This window comes from Malaya genurostris, chromosome 1 (genome assembly GCF_030247185.1).
Source record: "Malaya genurostris strain Urasoe2022 chromosome 1, Malgen_1.1, whole genome shotgun sequence".
Lineage (NCBI taxonomy): Eukaryota > Metazoa > Arthropoda > Insecta > Diptera > Culicidae > Malaya > Malaya genurostris.
The window spans coordinates 42584514-42604604 of record NC_080570.1 but is presented as its reverse complement, the minus strand read 5'-3'; the positions used below and the strand labels follow the sequence as shown (position 1 = coordinate 42604604).

The following is a 20091-nucleotide window of genomic DNA, read 5'->3' as shown; positions in this document are numbered from 1 at the left end:
TATAAAGCGAGAGGACTAGTGTTTGATGGACAGAGAAGATGTTTGGATGTAAGGTATTGGTCGGGTGACGGCCAGGATGTAGACCATGTTCGATGTACGTTGCTACTATGTCTGTTTCGAGTTTTAGAGTGGCTAAAACAAGATCAGAGTGGCGAAATGGTAGCGCGTATGCACGGAATGCATAAGAACGCAGGTACGAGTCCTGTCTCTGGGCGTATCTTTTTCCAAAAATTCATCTTTTTCTGTTAGTTTTTCTTTCACTTGGCTTCTCCAATATATATTTCCGCTCAGTCATTGCAAAAACTGAATTTATTTTACATTTATTGTATTCAAATCAAATAATAACTATAATTAGTAAAAATTCTAAAGGACAATTAAATTACAGTTCTTTTGCAGAAAAAGATATTTCTAGATACCAAGCGCAAAATCAAGTAAAATTCGAAACCAAGTGAAATCTAAAAAACTATCAGTTTTAAGTTAAAATGTTCGTCGACGTTGTGTATCACATGGTATGAATAGCCAAGTTGCTCAACAAGACAGCTAAAGTCAAACGGCTTAAGCTCATAAAATAAACATTTGAAAATAGTTTTTGAATGTGATTCGGAAGGCTCAAGAAAAAGTGAAGCAAAGCGAGCAAGGTAGATCGATCAAATGGAGGCAAAGAGTGTTCATAGTCTGAGCTGTATGGAGACGACTTCTATGTTAGATACATAATAAACGGGCTCGAACTGATACGTGAGAAAAGTACTCCACAAAACACCAGAAAAGGATCACTAAGTGCAAGTAATTTCGATGAACTATATTTGCGAAAGCGTTTAAAATTCAATTATTATACATAGCTCAGTGTCTCATTCATTTTTAGTTAATACATTTTTCGATTAAAGCAATAAAACAATACGATTTTCCGAAACTGTTTAATAAAGGAGTCGTCTTCAGAAAATAGCAGAAAACTGAAATTATTAAGTTTAAAAGAACATGTTGTTCGTATAGAAAATCGACGATGCGAATTAATACGTTCTTTTTGGGTCTTCGGGGCTTGCTGCAGGCGCTTCGACTTAATTTCTATCTGGTTTGTAGTATTTCTTAGGACTGCTAATAGCTAACCTCGACACCTCCAGACTGTCCCGCAAGATGTTGAAGTTAGAAACGAATTACAAACGTCCGCTGGCACACATGTTCACTAATTCATTCCCTACATCATTGCTTGTTAAATCGACCCAGGCGTGCGGGCGTGTGTAAATAACATAAGGAATAAAATTCTTTTATCATTATTAATTATGTCAATACTCGAGTCCTGAGCTCAACTTGTAGATGTAAACGAATTATGTTTAGTTCTAAGGGCATGTGATATATGATTTTAGAACTAAATACCATGCGTCTCCATCGGATGATGACCACTTGAAGGAGATGCATGGTTTCCGAATTTTTTTTTTTTTTTTTTTTTTTTTTTTATTAATGACACTTTACCATCTTTGTGGCATTCGTGTCAGTTTGGTTTCCTGGGAAACCGATATTAAGTCAAACGATTAGTTGTGTTTGCTTGATGAATTTTAGTAGTGATGCTTCTTTCTCACTATCGTTTGATAACACATCAGCAATCGATCCAGTGATGTTATACTCCCTTCGCAGTTGGGCGTAGCCTTGGCAGTACACGAGGATATGCTTTACAGTGGTTTGATCTCCACAGAAACGGCAGATCGGTGGTGCGCTTCGTTCCATTAGGTAGGAGTGGGTGAAGTTAGTGTGCCCGATTCGCAGTCTTGTCAGGGTTCGCTGTTCAGAGGCGCATCTTCTATCAACAGGTCTCTCTGTGTTGGGTTTGATTTCTCGAAGATGTGATGTGGTTCGGCTCCAGTCTTTCTGCCAGACGTTCCATATTTTTTCTTTTGTGAAGCGGACAACATCTTGCGACGGGATCGGGAGGGTTATTGGATTGCCGTTCCTACCTTCGTTTGCTAGTTTATCAGCTTCCGTATTTCCGGGTATACCGGCGTGTCCAGGGACCCAGCTTAAGGTTATATTTCGCCCTTCTAATTCAGCTTCAATTTTTTGGATCCATGGATGTCTGGAATGGCCACTGGCAAGAGCGTCTAGACAGCTAGCTGAGTCAGTGAATATTATTGTTTTACCCTCCTTTGCCAATGATACTGCCTTGCTCAGAGCGTATGCCTCGCCTGAGAATATGCTGCAGAGTCCAGGTAAGGTGTATGCAATTTTACTACTTTCTGATGCCACACCTGCTCCAACTTGTTGGTCGTCCTTGGAGCCGTCGGTGTAAATTTGTTCGTGCGAAGGATAGTGATTGCTTATGAGAGCTTGAAAGTGAGCTGTAACTATCTGGCTACTTGTACCTGCTCTAAGTTTTCTCCTTAGTTCGTTATCGATTATTGGTGACGGACTATACCACTTTCGGTCCGTAAGTCTGAGCTGACTGTGAACGCTTGGGAACGTAGATCCAGTAGTTTGGTGAAATAATTCTGCTGCTCTTTTGTACACTGGATAGTTCGCTGTGTCTGCAGGTGTTTGTTTTTCCAAAAGCCGTGTTGCTAGTTGGGATAGCCGCTGTACCAATAGAAGTTTAAACGGTAAGCAGCCAGATTCAGCCATAATTGATGTCACTGGACTGGATCGAAAAGCTCCAGATGATTGACGTATCACTTCATTATATATTGGAGAGAGGCTTCGTTCCAATGCTTCAATGTTGTTGCTTGTGAGTACGAGTCCGAAGAGTAGTTTGGACACCACCAATGCAGAACCAACTTTAAGTAGTGTTGATCGACTGCTCCTTTTTATTCGGCAGCCTAGGATACGTAGAATGTTTATTCTTTTACTGCAACTGTCCTTAGTCTTTTTGATGTGTTGCAGATAGGTAAGTTTGGAATCTAGTATGACTCCTAAGATTTTCATTTTCCTGAAACAAGGGATAGGTACGTTGTTTATTCGGATAGCTCGGCCACGTTTGCGGTGTTGTATGTTGCAAACATGAATTAGTTTGGATTTGGAGGGTGCTATTTGGAAACCCACGCTGCCAGCCCAGCCAACAGCTGCTTTGACGGCTTTTCGAAGTTGTTTCCGTATTTGTATCGTATCTGAACCCTTTGCGATGAGTAGTACATCGTCTGCGTAGAGCAGGATTTGAACGTCGTCTGGGATGATCCTGAAAATCGGTTCCATAGCGATCAGGAAAAGTGTGACTGATAGAATAGAACCCTGCGGTACACCGTTTTCCGCTACACGGCGGCTTGATGATGCGCCGTTGGCGAATACATTAAAGGTTCTGTTTGAAAGAAAGCTGGCTAATATGTTCAATATTCTACCGGAGATTTTCCATCTGGCCAGAGTTTGGAGAATGGCTGGTCTCCAGGTAGTGTCGTAGGCTTTCGATATATCCAGTGATACTATTTCGACGTGTTGATCATCAGTTGTTGACATAAGCGATTCCATTTGAGCTAAGTAGGAATCGACACCTTTTCCTGGGCGAAAAGCATGTTGTCGTCTATCTAGTCTGTTTGTGTCTTCAAGTTCGGTTATGAGGCGGCGATTTATTATGCGCTCGAATAGCTTGCCAATGCAGCTGAGGAGAGTGATAGGGCGGTAATCTGCTGGGTGGCAGCGATCTCCTTCCGGTTTTGGGATTGGGATTACGATTCCTTCCTTCCATTGGTCCGGAAAGATGCCGGATTCCCAGATTTGATTAAAGAGATCTAACAGAGCAGTTTTACACGTGAAGGGTAGTCGTTGTAGTAGTGGATATCCTATGTTATCAGGTCCTGTTGACGATCCGCTGCGACGGGACAGAGCCCACATTAGTTCGTCCATTGAGAGGTTTGCATTGATGCGTTTGAAGGTATTTGGTCGATTGCTTTTTGGAAAATTGGTTTTCGTGTTAGTATTTTTTTTACGAAATTTTTCGTTGTAGTTGGCATCCGAAGATTTTTTCTGGTATTCGTCTGCAAAAGCATCGGCTATTTCCTGTGGTTTGTTAGTAACACCATTTGCTAGGTTTAGGGTAATTGTGTTCGAACATCTTTTTCCTTGCAGTTTGTTCACTCGATTCCAGATTAGTGAAGTAGAGCTTTCTGGGTTAATACTTTGTACTAATTCATTCCAGCTCTTCTGTTTGGCTTCCCAGATGATTTTGCGACAAAAAGAACGGGCTTCGTGAAACGATTTGAGTGCTTCCGCTTTTCTCTTGTCGTCGTCGGCTATTCGTCGCAGGGCGCGCAATCGTTTTCGTCGTGTTTTAACTGCTTGCTCAATTTCTGTGTTCCACCAGGGGACTGCCTTGGGGCCTGACTTGCCGCTTGTTCTCGGTATACTTGCTTTGGCCGCTGCAAGTATTTTACTGGTAAACTGGTCCACTGACATCGTTTGACCGGGACGGATGGTGCTTCTGGTCAATTGTTCGTATCGGTTCCAGTCCGCTTTTTCGTATATCCACCTTGGCCTTCGTTTTGGTTCATCTGGGGCTCCAGGTGTTCCAATTAGAATCGGAAAGTGATCACTATCTGCACAGTCTGGTAAAATTTTCCAGATAAACTTTGTCGATAGGTATGTTGTACATATGGATACATCTAGCGCCTGTGTGTTTCCAGTGGAAGGATCTATCCTGGTGTGAGAACCGTCGTTTAGTACAATCATATTTTTGTTCACGATGGTTTCCAGGATCGCGAAACCTCTTTTCTGTGCCTCAGTTTTAGCCTTACTCAGGTGACTTCCCCAAGCGGAGTGGTGTGCGTTCAGGTCACCCAGGAGTAGAACTGGTGTCGGAAGTTCGTTCAGTAGGCTGTGCAAATCTTCAGCTGCATTCTTGTCTCTTGGTGGCAAGTAGACTGATACCACTGTTAGTTTTGATGGGGTGTGGAGTTGTATTGCGACTGCCTGTATATTGGTTTGAATTTGAATTCGTTCGAATGGAGTGCCTTTCTTGACCGCCATTCCTACTCCCTGTCTGCAATGCGTTGAGCAGGGTCCAAAAAGAAGGTCATATGACTTGCCTATGCAGATGGTGTTGGAGTGGTGTTCTGCAGTATTTGTTTCTTGCAGGCATGCTACTACAGGGTTATATTTAGTCAGGAGAGCTTGAAGTTCGTTGCAGTGTGAGCGTAGACCACATATATTCCATTGGAGAGCGAAAACGGCTTGAGATTTCTCCATTCCATAATCTGACTCTGAATGGATCGATTGACCAGTTGGGATGTCTGGAAAACTGTCGGTCGAATCCGGTATCGGGAAGACGCGTGGGGTTGCATCTTGATGAGGTACCTCCTTATAGTGAATCTGCAGTTTTGGGTGGATCAATGTATCGTTTTGCGTTAGTGCGGCTATCAAGGTACCGGAATGTACATCACCGCTCCTGTCGTCTAACTCATGAACTGGTCGAACAGAGTGGGCTGGGATGGTAGGGCTGAATTTTTCAGTCGCATGGGCATGACTCTGATCCCAAAGTATTTTCCCTCGAGCCTCAACAGTAGCAGGTGCATCGGCCGGAGCCGGAACTTCCACTACCTGAGAGGATGGCGGATCTACGTCGTCGCTAAGAGGATCTACGTCGGCGGTACGGTTTGGATGATCGCTCTGTTGGTCAGCGTTGTTGATTTGCGTTTGTTCGACTATCGAGGCAGCGGGAAGTTCATCAGCGCTCCTGACGTCTAACGCACTGTGACGGGTTTGGACTGGTCGGGCAGAGTAGACTGGGCTGCTAAAGCAAGGTTTTGCAGTCGATTGGACGTGGTTCAGGTCTCGAAGTATTTTCCCCAGAGCCTCAACAGTAGCAGGTGCATCGGCCGGAGCCGGAACTTCCACTACCTGAGAGGATGGCGGATCTATGTCGTCACTAAGAGGATCTACGTCGGTGGTACGGTTTGGATGATCGTTCTGTTGGTCAGCGTTGTTGATTTGCGTTTGTTCGACTATCGAGGCAGCGGGAAGTTCATCAGCGCTCCTGACGTCTAACGCACTGTAACGGGTTTGGACTGATCGGGCAGAGTAGACTGGGCTGGTAAAGCAAGGTTTTGCAGTCGATTGGACGTGGTTCAGGTCTCGGAGTATTTTCCCCAGAGCCTCAACAGTAGCAGGTGCATCGGCCGGAGCCGGAACTTCCACTACCTGATAGGATGGCGGATCTATGTCGTCACTAAGAGGATCTACGTCGGTGGTACGGTTTGGATGATCGTTCTGTTGGTCAGCGTTGTTGATTTGCGTTTGTTCGACTATCGAGGCAGCGGGAAGTTCATCAGCGCTCCTGACGTCTAACGCACTGTAACGGGTTTGGACTGATCGGGCAGAGTAGACTGGGCTGGTAAAGCAAGGTTTTGCAGTCGATTGGACGTGGTTCAGGTCTCGGAGTATTTTCCCCAGAGCCTCAACAGTAGCAGGTGCATCGGCCGGAGCCGGAACTTCCACTACCTGAGAGGAAGGCGGATTTACGTCGTCACTAAGAGGATCTGCGTCGGTGGTACGGTTTGGATGATCGTTCTGTTGGTCAGCGTTGTTGATTTGCGTTTGTTCGACTATCGAGGCAGCGGGAAGTTCATCAGCGCTACTGACGTCTAACGCACTGTGACGGGTTTGGACTGGTCGGGCAGAGTAGACTGGGCTGGTAAAGCAAGGTTTTGCAGTCGATTGGACGTGGTTCAGGTCTCGAAGTATTTTCCCCAGAGCCTCAACAGTAGCAGGTGCATCGGCCGGAGCCGGAACTTCCACTACCTGAGAGGATGGCGGATCTACGTCGTCACTAAGAGGATCTACGTCGGTGGTACGGTTTGGATGATCGTTCTGTTGGTCATCGTTGTTGATTTGCGTTTGTTCGACTATCGAGGCAGCGGGAAGTTCATCAGCGCTCCTGACGTCTGACGCACTGTAATTAGTGTTAACTGGATGAGATGGTTGGAATTTTCTAGCATAGCCATCTGCCATCTCTCGTTCCGCATTTTCGGCACTGATTGAGAGAGGTGAGGGGGTTACTTTCTTCTCTCCCCCCTCGTGACCATATGAAAATTTGTTGGTTTCGGCTTCTGTATTTGTTGCGTTGCTTTCCATTGGTAGATCTGAGTGTAATGCGTTGAGTTTGTGCTGTTCTGTGCTATTTGATTCGGCCATTGCAGGTTTTAGTCGGAGACTTCCATCGTACCTGTGTCATTAGATTGATCCCCAGCATCGATCTTAGATTTTGAGGTCGGGTTTTGTGATCTCGTACGTGGTGGAGAGATTTGATTTCTAGTAGGGGTCCTGCTTTTCCTTGCTTTATTCATGTTCGTATTAATTTGATTGTTTCTGGTGATATTAACTGTTTCTTGATTTTCGCTCAGTACTTTACTTTTTTGTTGTTGTTTGTTAGTGGTGCTGTGGGTGGTTCTAGATTTGTTGGGTGATTGACTGTGTGGGCGGGTGTATGATGCGTTGGGTTCACTGAAAGGGTGTGACTCGATTTTTTGACGTTTTGTTTTGTGTTGGTCAGGGGCTTGGCTGTGACTTCCTGTGCTAGTATTGGTTATTTGTTTTTTCAGATCTTCCAGTTCAGTTCTAATTTTAGAGAAATCAGCTAGCTGTGTTCTGAGTCGGGATATTTCTTCCTGAAGTGCTGTTATTTGCTTGTTTTTTTCGAACTCAATATTTGTGATTCGTTCTTGAACCTTACTGGCAAAGGAAGTGCGTTTGTTGATTTCGTTGTATTCCTTTCTTGCCTCACCAAATGAGATTTTTCTTTGGATCTTGATTCTGATTATGCCCTCTTTTTCTAGGTATTTGGGACATCTTTTGTCAATTGGTGAATGTTCTCCTTTGCAGTGTAAGCATTTCTTCTGGGATTCACATTTTACTTCTGGATTGAGTGCGTGGGCGGAGGAGCAGTTTAGACAAATGGGTTTATCTGTCGGGCAGAACTTTTTGGAGTGTCCGTATTGCGCACAGCGGAAACACAATAATGGTGACGGGAAGTATTGTTCGACTGGGACTCTACACATTCCGACATATATGCTTTCGGGGAGGTCTGTCCCGACAAATGTAAGAACGCATAGGGGTGTGTTACGAAATTCTTGGTCTACTCTTTTCTTTATTCTACGAACTGCGGAGACCCCCTGCGTGTGAAGGTTTGTCCTCATCGATTCTTCGGATTCATCGATGGTATCGGGATCATAAATCTTACCTTGAACACAGTTGAGGGTCGGGTGTGGTACAATTTCTACTTCTGTTCCGTCAATTAGCTGTTGGATTTGTTGAAGTTTCTTACTTACCCGCTCGGAGTTGGTACGTAAGATGTATCGTGCCCCCCTTGCTTCCTTTGCTGCTTCTACAAGTTTGTAATCTTCCTTACCTAGGGCAGTTTCAATCGATGTGGCGATCATGAAGGGCTTGCTGGGAAGTTTTCCGAGATTGACCGTTTGGTCATTACCGGACATGGTTAGGTTTCGTGTTGTTCTCAGCACAAGCACCTGGGTGGAGCCATGGTTGTTGTTTGGGTCGAGCCAGTCTGGTATTTTTCTGCGGTTCCCAGGTGGTCCACCCGGGGGTGGGGGCTCATTTACCCCCATAGCTGATCACGCACTTTCAAGAAGATTTGATTGTCCACTGTCACTTTGTGTGCCTGAACAGGCCACTGTGCACTCCGGGTTCTTCGTTTTGTACCCGTTCAAGTCGTACACATTCACCGTTTCGATGGAGATGGTAGTGATTTGTTAATCTGGGAATTTAATTCTGATGGGGGTGGCGGTGCTTCACTGATTCAAATTTTTCAACTCAATGGGGGCGCGCTTGTTCACTTTCGTAAGAGTTTGTGCTCCTGTTACTTGGTGAAAAATTATACACGCGGATTTAACCGCGAAAACGCGATTAGGTAACTAGATGGTTTTGAGGTGCACGATACGTCGATATCACAATCCGGAGGGCGTAGTACCTACGGTGCTTCACTGAGCAGGTTTACCAGGTGGCGTAACACTGATTTTAGAAATTCCGAGGTGCGACGCAGATCTGATGATAACTCGACCGGATTCACCTAGTGTTCGGTTTGAACTGATGGTTTCCGAATGATTTATTTTTTTAAAGTCTGATATTATATTTTTTTAAAAATATGAAAAAAAAAACAGCGTAATGTACTCATTAATGATTTATTTTTTATGTAAAATCTAAAGTGATACCAAAATTTTAAATGCGATTAAAAAAAAATCGAAAATTTTGAATTTTTTTTTTCACATGAAATACATTTTGATAAATACTGAAAAATCAGAAAGGTTTCCCATAATTCCTAAAATATTCCTGATTTTTTTCAATATTTTTGCTAGTTCAACTCTGAAGCTAAAAGAAGCCTTAGACCATTTTTTTTTTCTCGCATTCCGACTTAGGTTCACCCTTAACTCTATTCGAAAGTTAATCTTAAATCGACAATTAACGTATCGGTACAGCTACAACAGTTTCAGGAAATAAAATTTCTATAGAAAATGTGTCAGTAAAACAGATCGAAAGCATTTTCGAAAAATCGACGCCTAATCCAGCGATTTAGAGTTTATAGGGCAAATAACGAAATGAGACTCCAAAAACTCGATATAATGATCGCGAATTTGACAATTATCACAGCGATCTCCGGTATGACCTAGATTTGAGCATGGGTACGAGTTTACTAGTCCAGACAATCATCTAACTGCGTGGTGGATAATCACGATTCGCCGTGCCAAATTTTTGCTCTTGTTGCAAGAGATATATTGAACAATTTTCGGTGGACTACAATTGTAATTATTGTGATCTGAATTCCGAGGTGCGAACCATTGAACCAGTTTATAAATTTATCGAAAACCAGCATTCGTGTCATTCTGAAACTTAATCCCTATTTCAGAGTACTTAGAACTTTAGTTTTATCCATTGTGCTAACGATCAATAAAAAAAAGTTAATGGAAATTTTGTTCACTTTCAATTGCTATGTATCTGACCACCAGCAGCGAAAACACTTGCCAAAATCTTGTACTCCGTGACCGAGAAAAGTAAATGAAGAACTCACGTTTCTGCAAGTGAAATCGATCGAAAGAAAGGGAAAACTGCTGCTCTAATGGCATGCTCTAGTAAATAAAATCCCTTTTATTCCCTTCCATTGCTTGCTTCCGCTGTTCGCTCAATTTTTTTGTCTCTCGGCTTTCCACTACGGAGGCCTGTTCTTTAGCCACATTTAGTTTGACTGCGGAATCGATTCATCGCGCAGAGACGTGTCGTGCGGGGTGGGTTGAGGCCATTTGTGAGCCCGAAACGAACCCCACTAGCGATTTTGTTTTACTGATGGATATCGATCGACAATGTTTAGAGCCAACCGTTCACTTTTTGTATCGCTGAACTGGAAAAATGCAATTGTTGCTCGAAGAATTCAATTACTGACGTTTGCTTCGGCCAATTTAACCGTGAACTAAGCAGAATGAAAGTAACAAACTTGGAATGTTGGTAGATCAACGGTTGACGGCTAAGATAAAAGTCATTGGATTTTACAGTAAGTAAAACACTAATGCGATCATCATTAGAAACATCACTAGAATCTACAACGGCGCCTGACAAAGTACCACCCCCATTAGCTCAAGCACAACTTGGAGACTTGGCGCCTCTTTTCGAACAACCGTCCTATCCGCGCCAAGGCCAAGTTCAACCTAGCGCCAGTCTGTCTCGGTGAGTCAGTGTGCAGCGTACCTCAGCAACCGGATCCGCAACAACTGGCTGATCGATCGTAACCAATCATGCATTACGGACGGACGAATCCACAACAGCACAACTAGTGTGCAATAGTAATGGCGGTGGCTGTGGCCTGTGGCGACAAGGAAAAGGGGCCGTGAAACAAGCTCATATTTAGCGAAATTGGGCTTTTACACTTTCCGGCTGATCGGGGCTGGGTTCGGGTACCGCGCACACGGTCACGGCCCGCGGGATCTTTGGGTTGCATTTTTTGTTGTTTTTCCTCTGGAAAACAAGCGCGATTTATTGTAGGCAGTATAAAAGTAGATGATCTATCGCCATTCAATGGCAGTAGCAGTTTGAGGTTTTCGGAATATCGAACGGTTTTAGTGGTTTGTTTGAGTGTGTCCGTTAGGACCAAATGTAAGTGACTGAACCAGTATCTAGGTCCAGTAAAATGGTTTATTTGGTGTACGGTATTGCCATCAGTGCGATGCTGGCTACCGCTTCCGGAGCCTTCACCGATCATTCGAAGAAAATCTGCATCAACAAGTACAGTGTCACCTGCTTGAAGTTGGAGATTGTGTCATTCCTGGAACGGATATCGGAGCAGTCCGAGTATAGTTTGATGTCCGGAGTGAGTGTAGTTCGGGACTCGGACGCGAATGTGACGAAAACGGCGGAAATAATTGCCGAAGTTTCTCGGATCTTCCCGAGGGATCCGAACAAACGGCTGGATGAATTTCTGATAGTAAAGTTAAATGATTATCTCAAAAGTCACTCCCTGCGGCTGAAGCTCATGGACAGTGAAGCCATGGAGAAGGCACGGGATTTGTTCGAGGGACGCAAATCGAAACTGGGCAAGAAAGGTGGATTAGAAACGATGATAGCCGCTGCCATGATGATGAAAGGTGAGTCAAAAAAAAAAGTAAACACTCAAAATTACCAAGCGAATTAAGTTGTTGAATGTTTGAACAGTTGATTTTCATTTGAGAAAAAAGTTTCGTTAAAAGGTATTAAAAATATGTAAAATATTTCATTTAGCAAAGCTCTTTTCAATTGCGAAAAGCTTTTCAACTTTAAACTGCAAAACTTTTTCATTATAGCACCCCAACCGCCAACGCTAACTACAGTTTACGCACGAAAAGACCTGTAATCCGTGATTCCATATATTTGAAAAGCCCATCAGAGCCTAGACAGACGAACACGAAATTGGGACCTTCTTCACGAACTTGTTGGAAACCACGAGCTTGGATCTTTCCAGCACATGCTCACGTCCAGTTGAAATGTAAATCTTTTGATCGGGAAGCTGCTTTAAATCGAGTTTGGCGTCAATTTTCGTCATCAATTAAAGTGCAGCTCTTTTGTTTCGTCAAAGCACGACCCTTGCCCGTTTAGACCAAGAAATTCTACTTCATGTGCCAGCTCCGATTCATACTGGCTTTTTTCAAATTGAATTCTTATCTGTCAAGGATGCTTCGCACTGTTTGCTGTACCTTCTGGTCACATTTCGGTTCGAAAGACCGGAGTCAAACTTAATTTCAATCGAATATTTTTTGATGAAAATGAAATTTATGGCCGTTGACTGTCAGCATATCCCTTCTCATTTATTTTACCTTTGTAGCTCCCAAAGTATCTTGTCACTTGAAGTTCTGCTTACTCAGTTTGTAGTGTCAAGTAGTCTACCTGTGCCATTGTCTTCCTTGTCTTCACTGTGGGTAGTAAGAAAGTGCGAATGAATAGGCAAAAACATCAACTCGATAGCACAAAACTCTCTCCGAGCATAATGATAAATAGAGGGTGGCGGCTCATTTGAGTTTTCAATTATCACCAGCAAGTTCGATAATTTAGACTGCTTGAAATGTATTGAGATGTGTCTCGAAATATTAAAAATGAAAACTGAAAGAGGGAATAATTTATGTATGTTGATTTTCTAATTACTATTGCAGTCAACATGACTGGTTTACCTTTCATCCATTATTTTGAACGAATTCGAATGTAAAGGGCGCTCTCTCATTCAATTGTGAGAGATATTTTGTTACTTCAAGAGATAAACTGACGGTGGTTAAACTGAGCTTCGGTGGAAAGAGAAACGAATGAAGGACTGGATGATGCCCATTCGGTACGACTGCGAAGGGTGTGTGTTAGAATGTGAAGTTTACTGCAGTAGACTGCTCGTAAGTGGGTCCACACATTCGATTTCAATTGAATTAAATGAAGTTTTACAGCACTAACCGGAGTTAGCTTGAAGGTTCCGAGCACTCGGCAAACTGTCATTTTCGGCATCTCAAGAACTTTAGTTGCCTAGGAACCAGACCACTTCAGATTTTAGAGCTACTTTTTTATTGTTAGATCCATATGAACGCGATTGACTACTTTGATCAAACTTTCACTAGTTGTTCTATAGAAATGTAAACAAATCACTGTCAAAGATTTTCGATTTCCAACACTAGAGGCGTACTACCAACTTACTTTTAGTCAGCTTTTAAATACAAATTTCATTCATCAGCTGTTGCTTACTGATTTTTGATCCATTTTACTATCCTCAAATGACAGTTTTGAATTAATCAGTAGCCTTATCAATTCAACTGTCAGCTGGAAAGCTCCTTCCTTCTTCAGTTAATTGGATGTCTTTACACTCAGCATGTTCAACAAGAAAAGAGGTGTGAGTATTTCGGAAACGAGTAAGATATTTATTTGAAATATTTACAGTACAAAATGAGAAGTTTCGACGAAATGAATAAATACACAGAAAGAAATTATGAATTTTACAGCTGACATAATTCTTCAAACGATACAATTCATAACTACAGAACTTCTCAAATGACACAATATTCCATTCGTACAAAAATTTACTGGCTTCGAGTGTAATTTGCACTCGGCTAGCAAGTGAGACTGTATGAATTTATATGCACGATTTACCAGCCAAGCAGATATGTGCTTCTGTGGCTAAGTCAACTAACTGGTGAGCTTTGTGATCCAATGTTTTTCGGTTCAAGTCGCGTTGTTGATGTCGATCTTTTGATTTTTATTCCTTTCGTTTTAAAGCCATGTAATTTTCAAATCACTCAATTTTATATGTTCTTGAATGTACATTTGTGTGAAATATGACACTCCATTCATGTGTATTTGATAAAATGTAAACTCACAAGAATTTTTCGAACTGTGTATATAAATAAATAACTAATTGACCTATTTATTTAAATATTTATTCATTCAGTCATTCATTAATTAATTTTTTTATTTATATATGTTATTTATTATTTCATCAATCCATTATTTTATTTATTTATTTACATATTGATTTATGAATAAATAAATTTTTTAATTATTTTTTTATATATCTATTTATTGAACTATTTATTCATTTATTCATTTACTTATTTATTTATTTATTTTTTATCTCTTTATTTATTTACTTATTTATTTATTTGTTTATTTTTTCATTAATTTTTTTTCTCAGTTTTTTATTTATTCATTTATTTATTTATTTATTTCTTATTTTTTTATTTATTCATTTATTTATTGATTTATTTATTTAATTATTTATTTATTTATTTATTAATCTTTTTTATTTATTTCCTATTTGTTTTTTCCTTATTTATTTATTCATTTATATGTTATTACAGGGCGATATGCACCAAAATTGTTAAAATAATATCACTCAATTTTCTCGGAGATGGCTAAACCGATTTTCACAACCGCAGATTCAATTGAATGGTCTTATGGTCCTATACAAAGTTCCTGAGTATCATTTGAATCCGACTTCTGGTTTCGGAATTACAGAGTGATATGGACGGAACTTTTCTCGGAGAATGCTGAACCGATTTTCACAAACTTAGTTTTACCTGAAAGGTCCTAAGAAGCCAAAAAAAATATCCCAATTTTCATACGGATCAAGCTCCTGGCTCCGTAGGTAGGGTGCTTAGTGTAAAACTGTCATTTTCAAGAATACTTTTTTCATACGCTATCTCTTTATATTGGCTAGTGAATATGATTAGTTTGCATACCATGAGAATATGTTATCAAATAAACCATTGATAGTCCCATAAATGATTTGCTAAATTTTATCCCAGTCCGACTACCGGTACATTTTTTCCAAAATTCAAATCTGTTAATGTTAGGAAATTGAGTGGGCTGATGACGATGCCATTTTGTTCTTTCCAGGCAAAATAATATAAAAAATCAATGCATCACAGATTTTCTTCCACTCAGATTCAAACGAAACGCCTGCAAACGAAATTTCATTCTGATCTGACATCCGGTCCCGGAGAAACGGGGTAAAATGTGCAAAATTAAACAAAACAGAGAATTCGATTTTCTCAAAGATCGCCCAACCAATATTTACAAGCTTAGGTTTCTTACAATTCCATAGAACCCTATCAAATTTCTTCTGGAAACCAGTTCCGGTTCCGGAATTACAGGCTAATAAGTATAAGAATTTCATTTTCAGGATCGTGTTTTTATACGAGACAAACTTTACTTTCAACTAGCCGTATAATTCTTCAGTTGAAAATGTTTGTTTAGTATGTAACCAAAATACGGTGATTTTGAGTATACCGGATCTTCATTCCCGGTTGCGGAAGTACCGAAAAAAAGTGATCGTCTACTCCAAATTGAACTTCACTCCAATTTCTCAGAAACTGCTCGACCGATTTTCACAAACTTAGATTCTAATGAAAGGTATTATGGTAGGTTGATGTAGTATTCTACCCAGATATGACTTCTGGTTCCGGAAATACAGGGTTAAGTGCGTACGAAATTGCAACCCGTCGTATAAAACGATAATGCAAAAAGGGTAAAAAAAAATCTAAATTTGTTTCAATTTGATGGTTATGTTGATTGCTGGTTGAACGAGCCGATTTCAGCTAAGCCGGCTCCCTGTTCCCGGTTCCAGAAGTCTCGGAAATAGTGGTCAATAACTCAAAAAACGAAACTCTCTTCATTTTGTCAGAAACGGCCAAGTACAAACTATGGCTGAAATGAAAGTTTTCATGGTCTCATAGACTGCTCATATGGACTTTTGTTCGGGTGCGACTTCCGGTTCCGACAACAACTGGGCGTAGTGTGTTTTAAATTTATACCGTCATGGAGAGTAAAAATGTAACGAAGAATTTTTATAAACTTGGCTCAAATATTTTTTTTCAATTGGAGAAGTTATACTAGTGTATGCTCTAACAAACTTTTTTGTTCTTATTCAAATTCAAATAATTTTTTTTTGTTGAATAATCTATTTGTAATATTTATGAAAACATGAATTAAAACTGGCTTTTTGAGCAAAAACTCCAATATTGTAATGGATGCTTCTGCTGGGTTTTCAATGGGTTTGAAATAGGAATTACTTGAACGATATTTTATATTTTAGGCAAGTAGGGTAATATATATGATCAGTATGTAACGGGGAAACACAATTGAAAAATTGACTTGCAATCTTATATCTACGAAAACAAATTCAACCGAACATACACACTGATCACAAGTCTATTTTTTCCCTTTCTACTTTGTCGCCGACACTGATTCGAGATTTTTTTTGTCTATTTCTTTGGTTCTTCTAATCAATTTGGCTATTTCTTCATGTGTTTTCATATGTAGGGTAGTTTGATTGGTAAAACAATTTCCCCGGTTAGGAGTTAGCTATGGGTTCAAGTCCCGTCTCGGCGGTAACATTTTCGCGGTTTTCATTACATAATTGCTTTCGCAGGTCAATTTTCTAATCTGTTTGTAAGATACTGTTCATATTTAGAACTAGCTCAAGATGGCTCAACGTCTTAACAAAGACTAAAACACAAATCATTGGAAGTAGGATAATTCATTTGTTGAAAATGAGTCCCACGCCAACATGGGTAAGGTTATTAAAAAGAATATTAAAAATTTCATCATTGCTGGAGCTTTTATATTTACAAGTTGGGTTAATTTCATAAAAATTCGTGTACTAACAAAACTTGAGTAGCAATATGATCATATATCCGTAAGACATCGTTTTCAATAGGACAATATGCAAGTCAAATTCATTGATTTATTGCCGACGCGATGTCAACAGAATTTTCTAAAACAATCTTACGATTCGCATTATTTTTAATGTAAGATCTGTGTACTAATAAATTGGCTCTGCGGTAGTTGAATATTGAATACTGGAATGACAATTCCACCACCCATTTCAGAAAACCTGTACAATGGAATTGAAGTTGATTATCAATTTGACATTCAGTTTGGGATATGTTTCGGTCACAATAGCAATATGAATTTTGTGAACTTAAAGAAAATCAATAAATTCAACTTATTTTAATTCACCCGTTCCCAACTTGTAATTGAATTTTTTTCTCGTTTGCTCACTAAATAATGATCTTTTTTCTCTCCAGGAACTCTCGGAGCCATCGCCCTTGGAACGTTGGCCCTCATAGCCGGGAAGGCACTGATGACCGGCCTGCTGGCGATGACACTTGCCACCATAGTGGGTTTTAAATCACTGACCGGCGGCGGTGGAGGTGGGCACAAGTCTACAACCTACGAAATTGTGGCCAAGCCGGTATATTCTCATGCCGAAACAGAAGAAATTGGCCCCGCGCACAGTGGCTTCGGTGCAACCGGATGGAAACGTTCGCAGCGATTGGAACAACCGGAGTACTATGCGCACGAAGTAAACTGAACCCCGTCGACAGGGAACCGGCGGATGCTGGGAAATGGAAGAGAGGAGCGAAATGAGCTTTCGCCTGAGTTGGTTTCGTTCCGTTTCAGCTTTCGCTGTCTTCTGTACGCGTTTCACTTTCTTTAGTTCTGTATAAAACGCCTGACGATTAGGCTACTCTATTTGAAAAGTATTTCCCGTTGAGTAGCTTTGCTATCGAAATGTAGGCATTTCATTTAATTTATTTATTGTGATAATAAGTTAGTTAGTTTGAGTAGTTAATTTTTAGATTAGATCTAACCGATGAACAGTATTTCACAGTACTTTCCTAATATAAGATAAAATCACGATAAAAAGAGACTTGATCACACCACTCTTAACACTTAACACTATATAATTACTACTTATTAACGATCTCTGTTGGAAAATCCGTACGATATAATTTGATTTGGAATAAATTAGAATACACAAAGTCTCTCGTTCACATATTTTCGCAGCGATTTAAACTCTACGCAATGTCCGTACTAGAAAAAAATTGATTAGTCACAACCAATTGGATATCCTAAGCTCCGACCCCGAATAAACGCATCGCCAGGAAAGCGTACCATCGTGGTAACGGTTTTTGTTTTCAACTGCACTTTCTGCTCGTACGTGAGCTGCACTTTATTCGCTTGCAACGTGTCGATTATTATTCAATCGAAGGTTCGCATCAATGCAATACTCCCATGAGCAGTGTCATTATCACTCAGTTTGTTTTGGTCACTGACCGTGGAGCATTTAGGTGAAGTGAGCTTTGACTGCGAAAATCTCAGTTATTCAACTTTGCTTTCCTGTGCCACTATCCGAATCGTATCCGAAGAATCTGACAAAATCATAGTAGAAAAAAAAATATTGAGAATATATATTGATATGAAATTCCAACATTCGAACATACACCATAGAAAATCTCGATTGTGTGAATCATTTAGGTGATTGGCTATTGATGATATAGGACGAAAATGGTTTTGGAAGCGAACCGTCATTGCCCCGGTTTTTCCGTTCTTCAACTCGTCGATCTCATCAATAATCTTCGACAACAACAACAAAATAAATTTGAAAACCAAACAGAAGCCTCGGACTTGAATCACTCTACCTGAAAATCAAGATGACTAAATTAAATAAGAAAGTAGAATTTCATACAATTCATATGATTTATCAAGCTTTCATCAGTTCATCTCTCTCGTGTATGACGCTAACCATCATAGTAAATTTCTTCCTTAGTTCCTATCAGTCCCAGCGATTTACTGTTTTCTGTGCGTGTTACTGTTTAAAATTGTTCATTGTTTTTCCTCATTCGCACAAAATTAAATCAATTTGCAATTTTGCATACAATATAGTAAATTAAATGATAGGGTCAATCCATTATAAGTGACCATATGTACGTCTATTATTACATTACTCGCGACGTAGGTTTTATGTGGCTAGCGAGATAAATGATGATGACGTCAAGATGCTAGATGAGTGCGTTTCCCTCGATCCAACTGAACGGGTAACGCTGGCTCTCATTACTGTTTTAATATAATGCGGTTTTGAATAACGCTAGACCCTGCGCCATGATACGAGTTGACCAATGCTTTTTATTTTCGGCCACGTCCGGAATTGCAAAATAAATAATTTACCTGCTAAAACAATAGTCGCTTGATTGTACCAATTTTTATCTTAAGGATTTAATAAAGAACAACATTGTATTGTTTTGTTTTTTTTAATTTCGTTGGATAAAATTTGGTACCACTATTATGTTTTGGTAACCTAAAACCTCAATTTACCCGATTTTTTTTTTGGGTAATGGAAGAAATTTGTATTTATACGTAAATAAAACGATACAACATGTTTCACTGAAGCGAATATTAAAAACCTTTTTCTAATCCACCGAGGTGCTGGTATTTTCTTCTTCCGTACCAGCACGTACAGTTGCGTACCGGGTTTGCATCATTTTGTATGACAGTTTGAAAGTTTTGATACTCATTGCCCTATAATTTCGGAACGGGAAGTCGAATCTGGATGAAACTGCACAGTATCTTTTAAGACAATGAGAGCTTCAATTTGAATCATGATTTGGGAAAATCGGTTAAATCCTTGCTGAGAAGTCGAAGGGAGTTACGGTTTTGGAGCTTTTCTTTACTATCACCTGTGCGTTCGGAAGCGAAAACTGGGGACTAGTAATCGAAAAGTAGATTTATATATCCACTATCTAACAAGGTCTGCCAACTAGATAAATTTACCAGTAAATTTTATAAAAATATGCACCTCGTTTCGACATCACTTTTGAAAAACCTGTTTTAATCCACCTAGTGGTGTAATGATGCCTTTCTCATATCAATCATACTATCATATATAATACTGTGGTATTCTTCAAAATAATTTTCTTCGATTCTTAAAAGTATAACCGAAATCGGTTTGTTTGACCATCTACTGATAAAAACTATCAATTGGAAAAGATTTGAGGTCGATATAGAAATTTTATAAAGTTTTTCCCCATTTTAAGTGATGGTATACAAATTTTAACACACTTTACCCTATATTTCCGGATCCGGAAGTCAGTTCTGCATAAAATTCAGGAATTACGCATGAAACCACAGGACCTTGCATTTGAACCTAAGTTTGTGAAAATCGGTCGCGCCAGCTATGAGAAAAGTTAGAACACATATTTTCTTTTTTTTGCGCATTTTACCCCAAAACTCCCGAACCGGAAGTTGGATCGAAATAATATTCAGGAATTTTTTATGGGGCCTGAAGACCTTTCATTTGAAGTTTGTGAAAATCGGTTCAGCCATCTCTAAGAAAAG

The 20091-nt window shown here is 40.1% G+C and overlaps 1 protein-coding gene across 1 annotated transcript; it reads left to right on the top strand.

Moving 5' to 3' along the window:
• Positions 1-11098: 11098 nt before the first annotated feature.
• Positions 11099-17287, top strand: LOC131425754 (uncharacterized). Its single transcript, XM_058587888.1, has 2 exons — positions 11099-11552; positions 17001-17287. The coding sequence occupies exons 1-2, from the start codon at positions 11099-11101 to the stop codon at positions 17285-17287; spliced, it is 741 nt and encodes a 246-aa protein (XP_058443871.1).
• The last annotated feature ends 2804 nt before the right edge of the window (positions 17288-20091 follow it).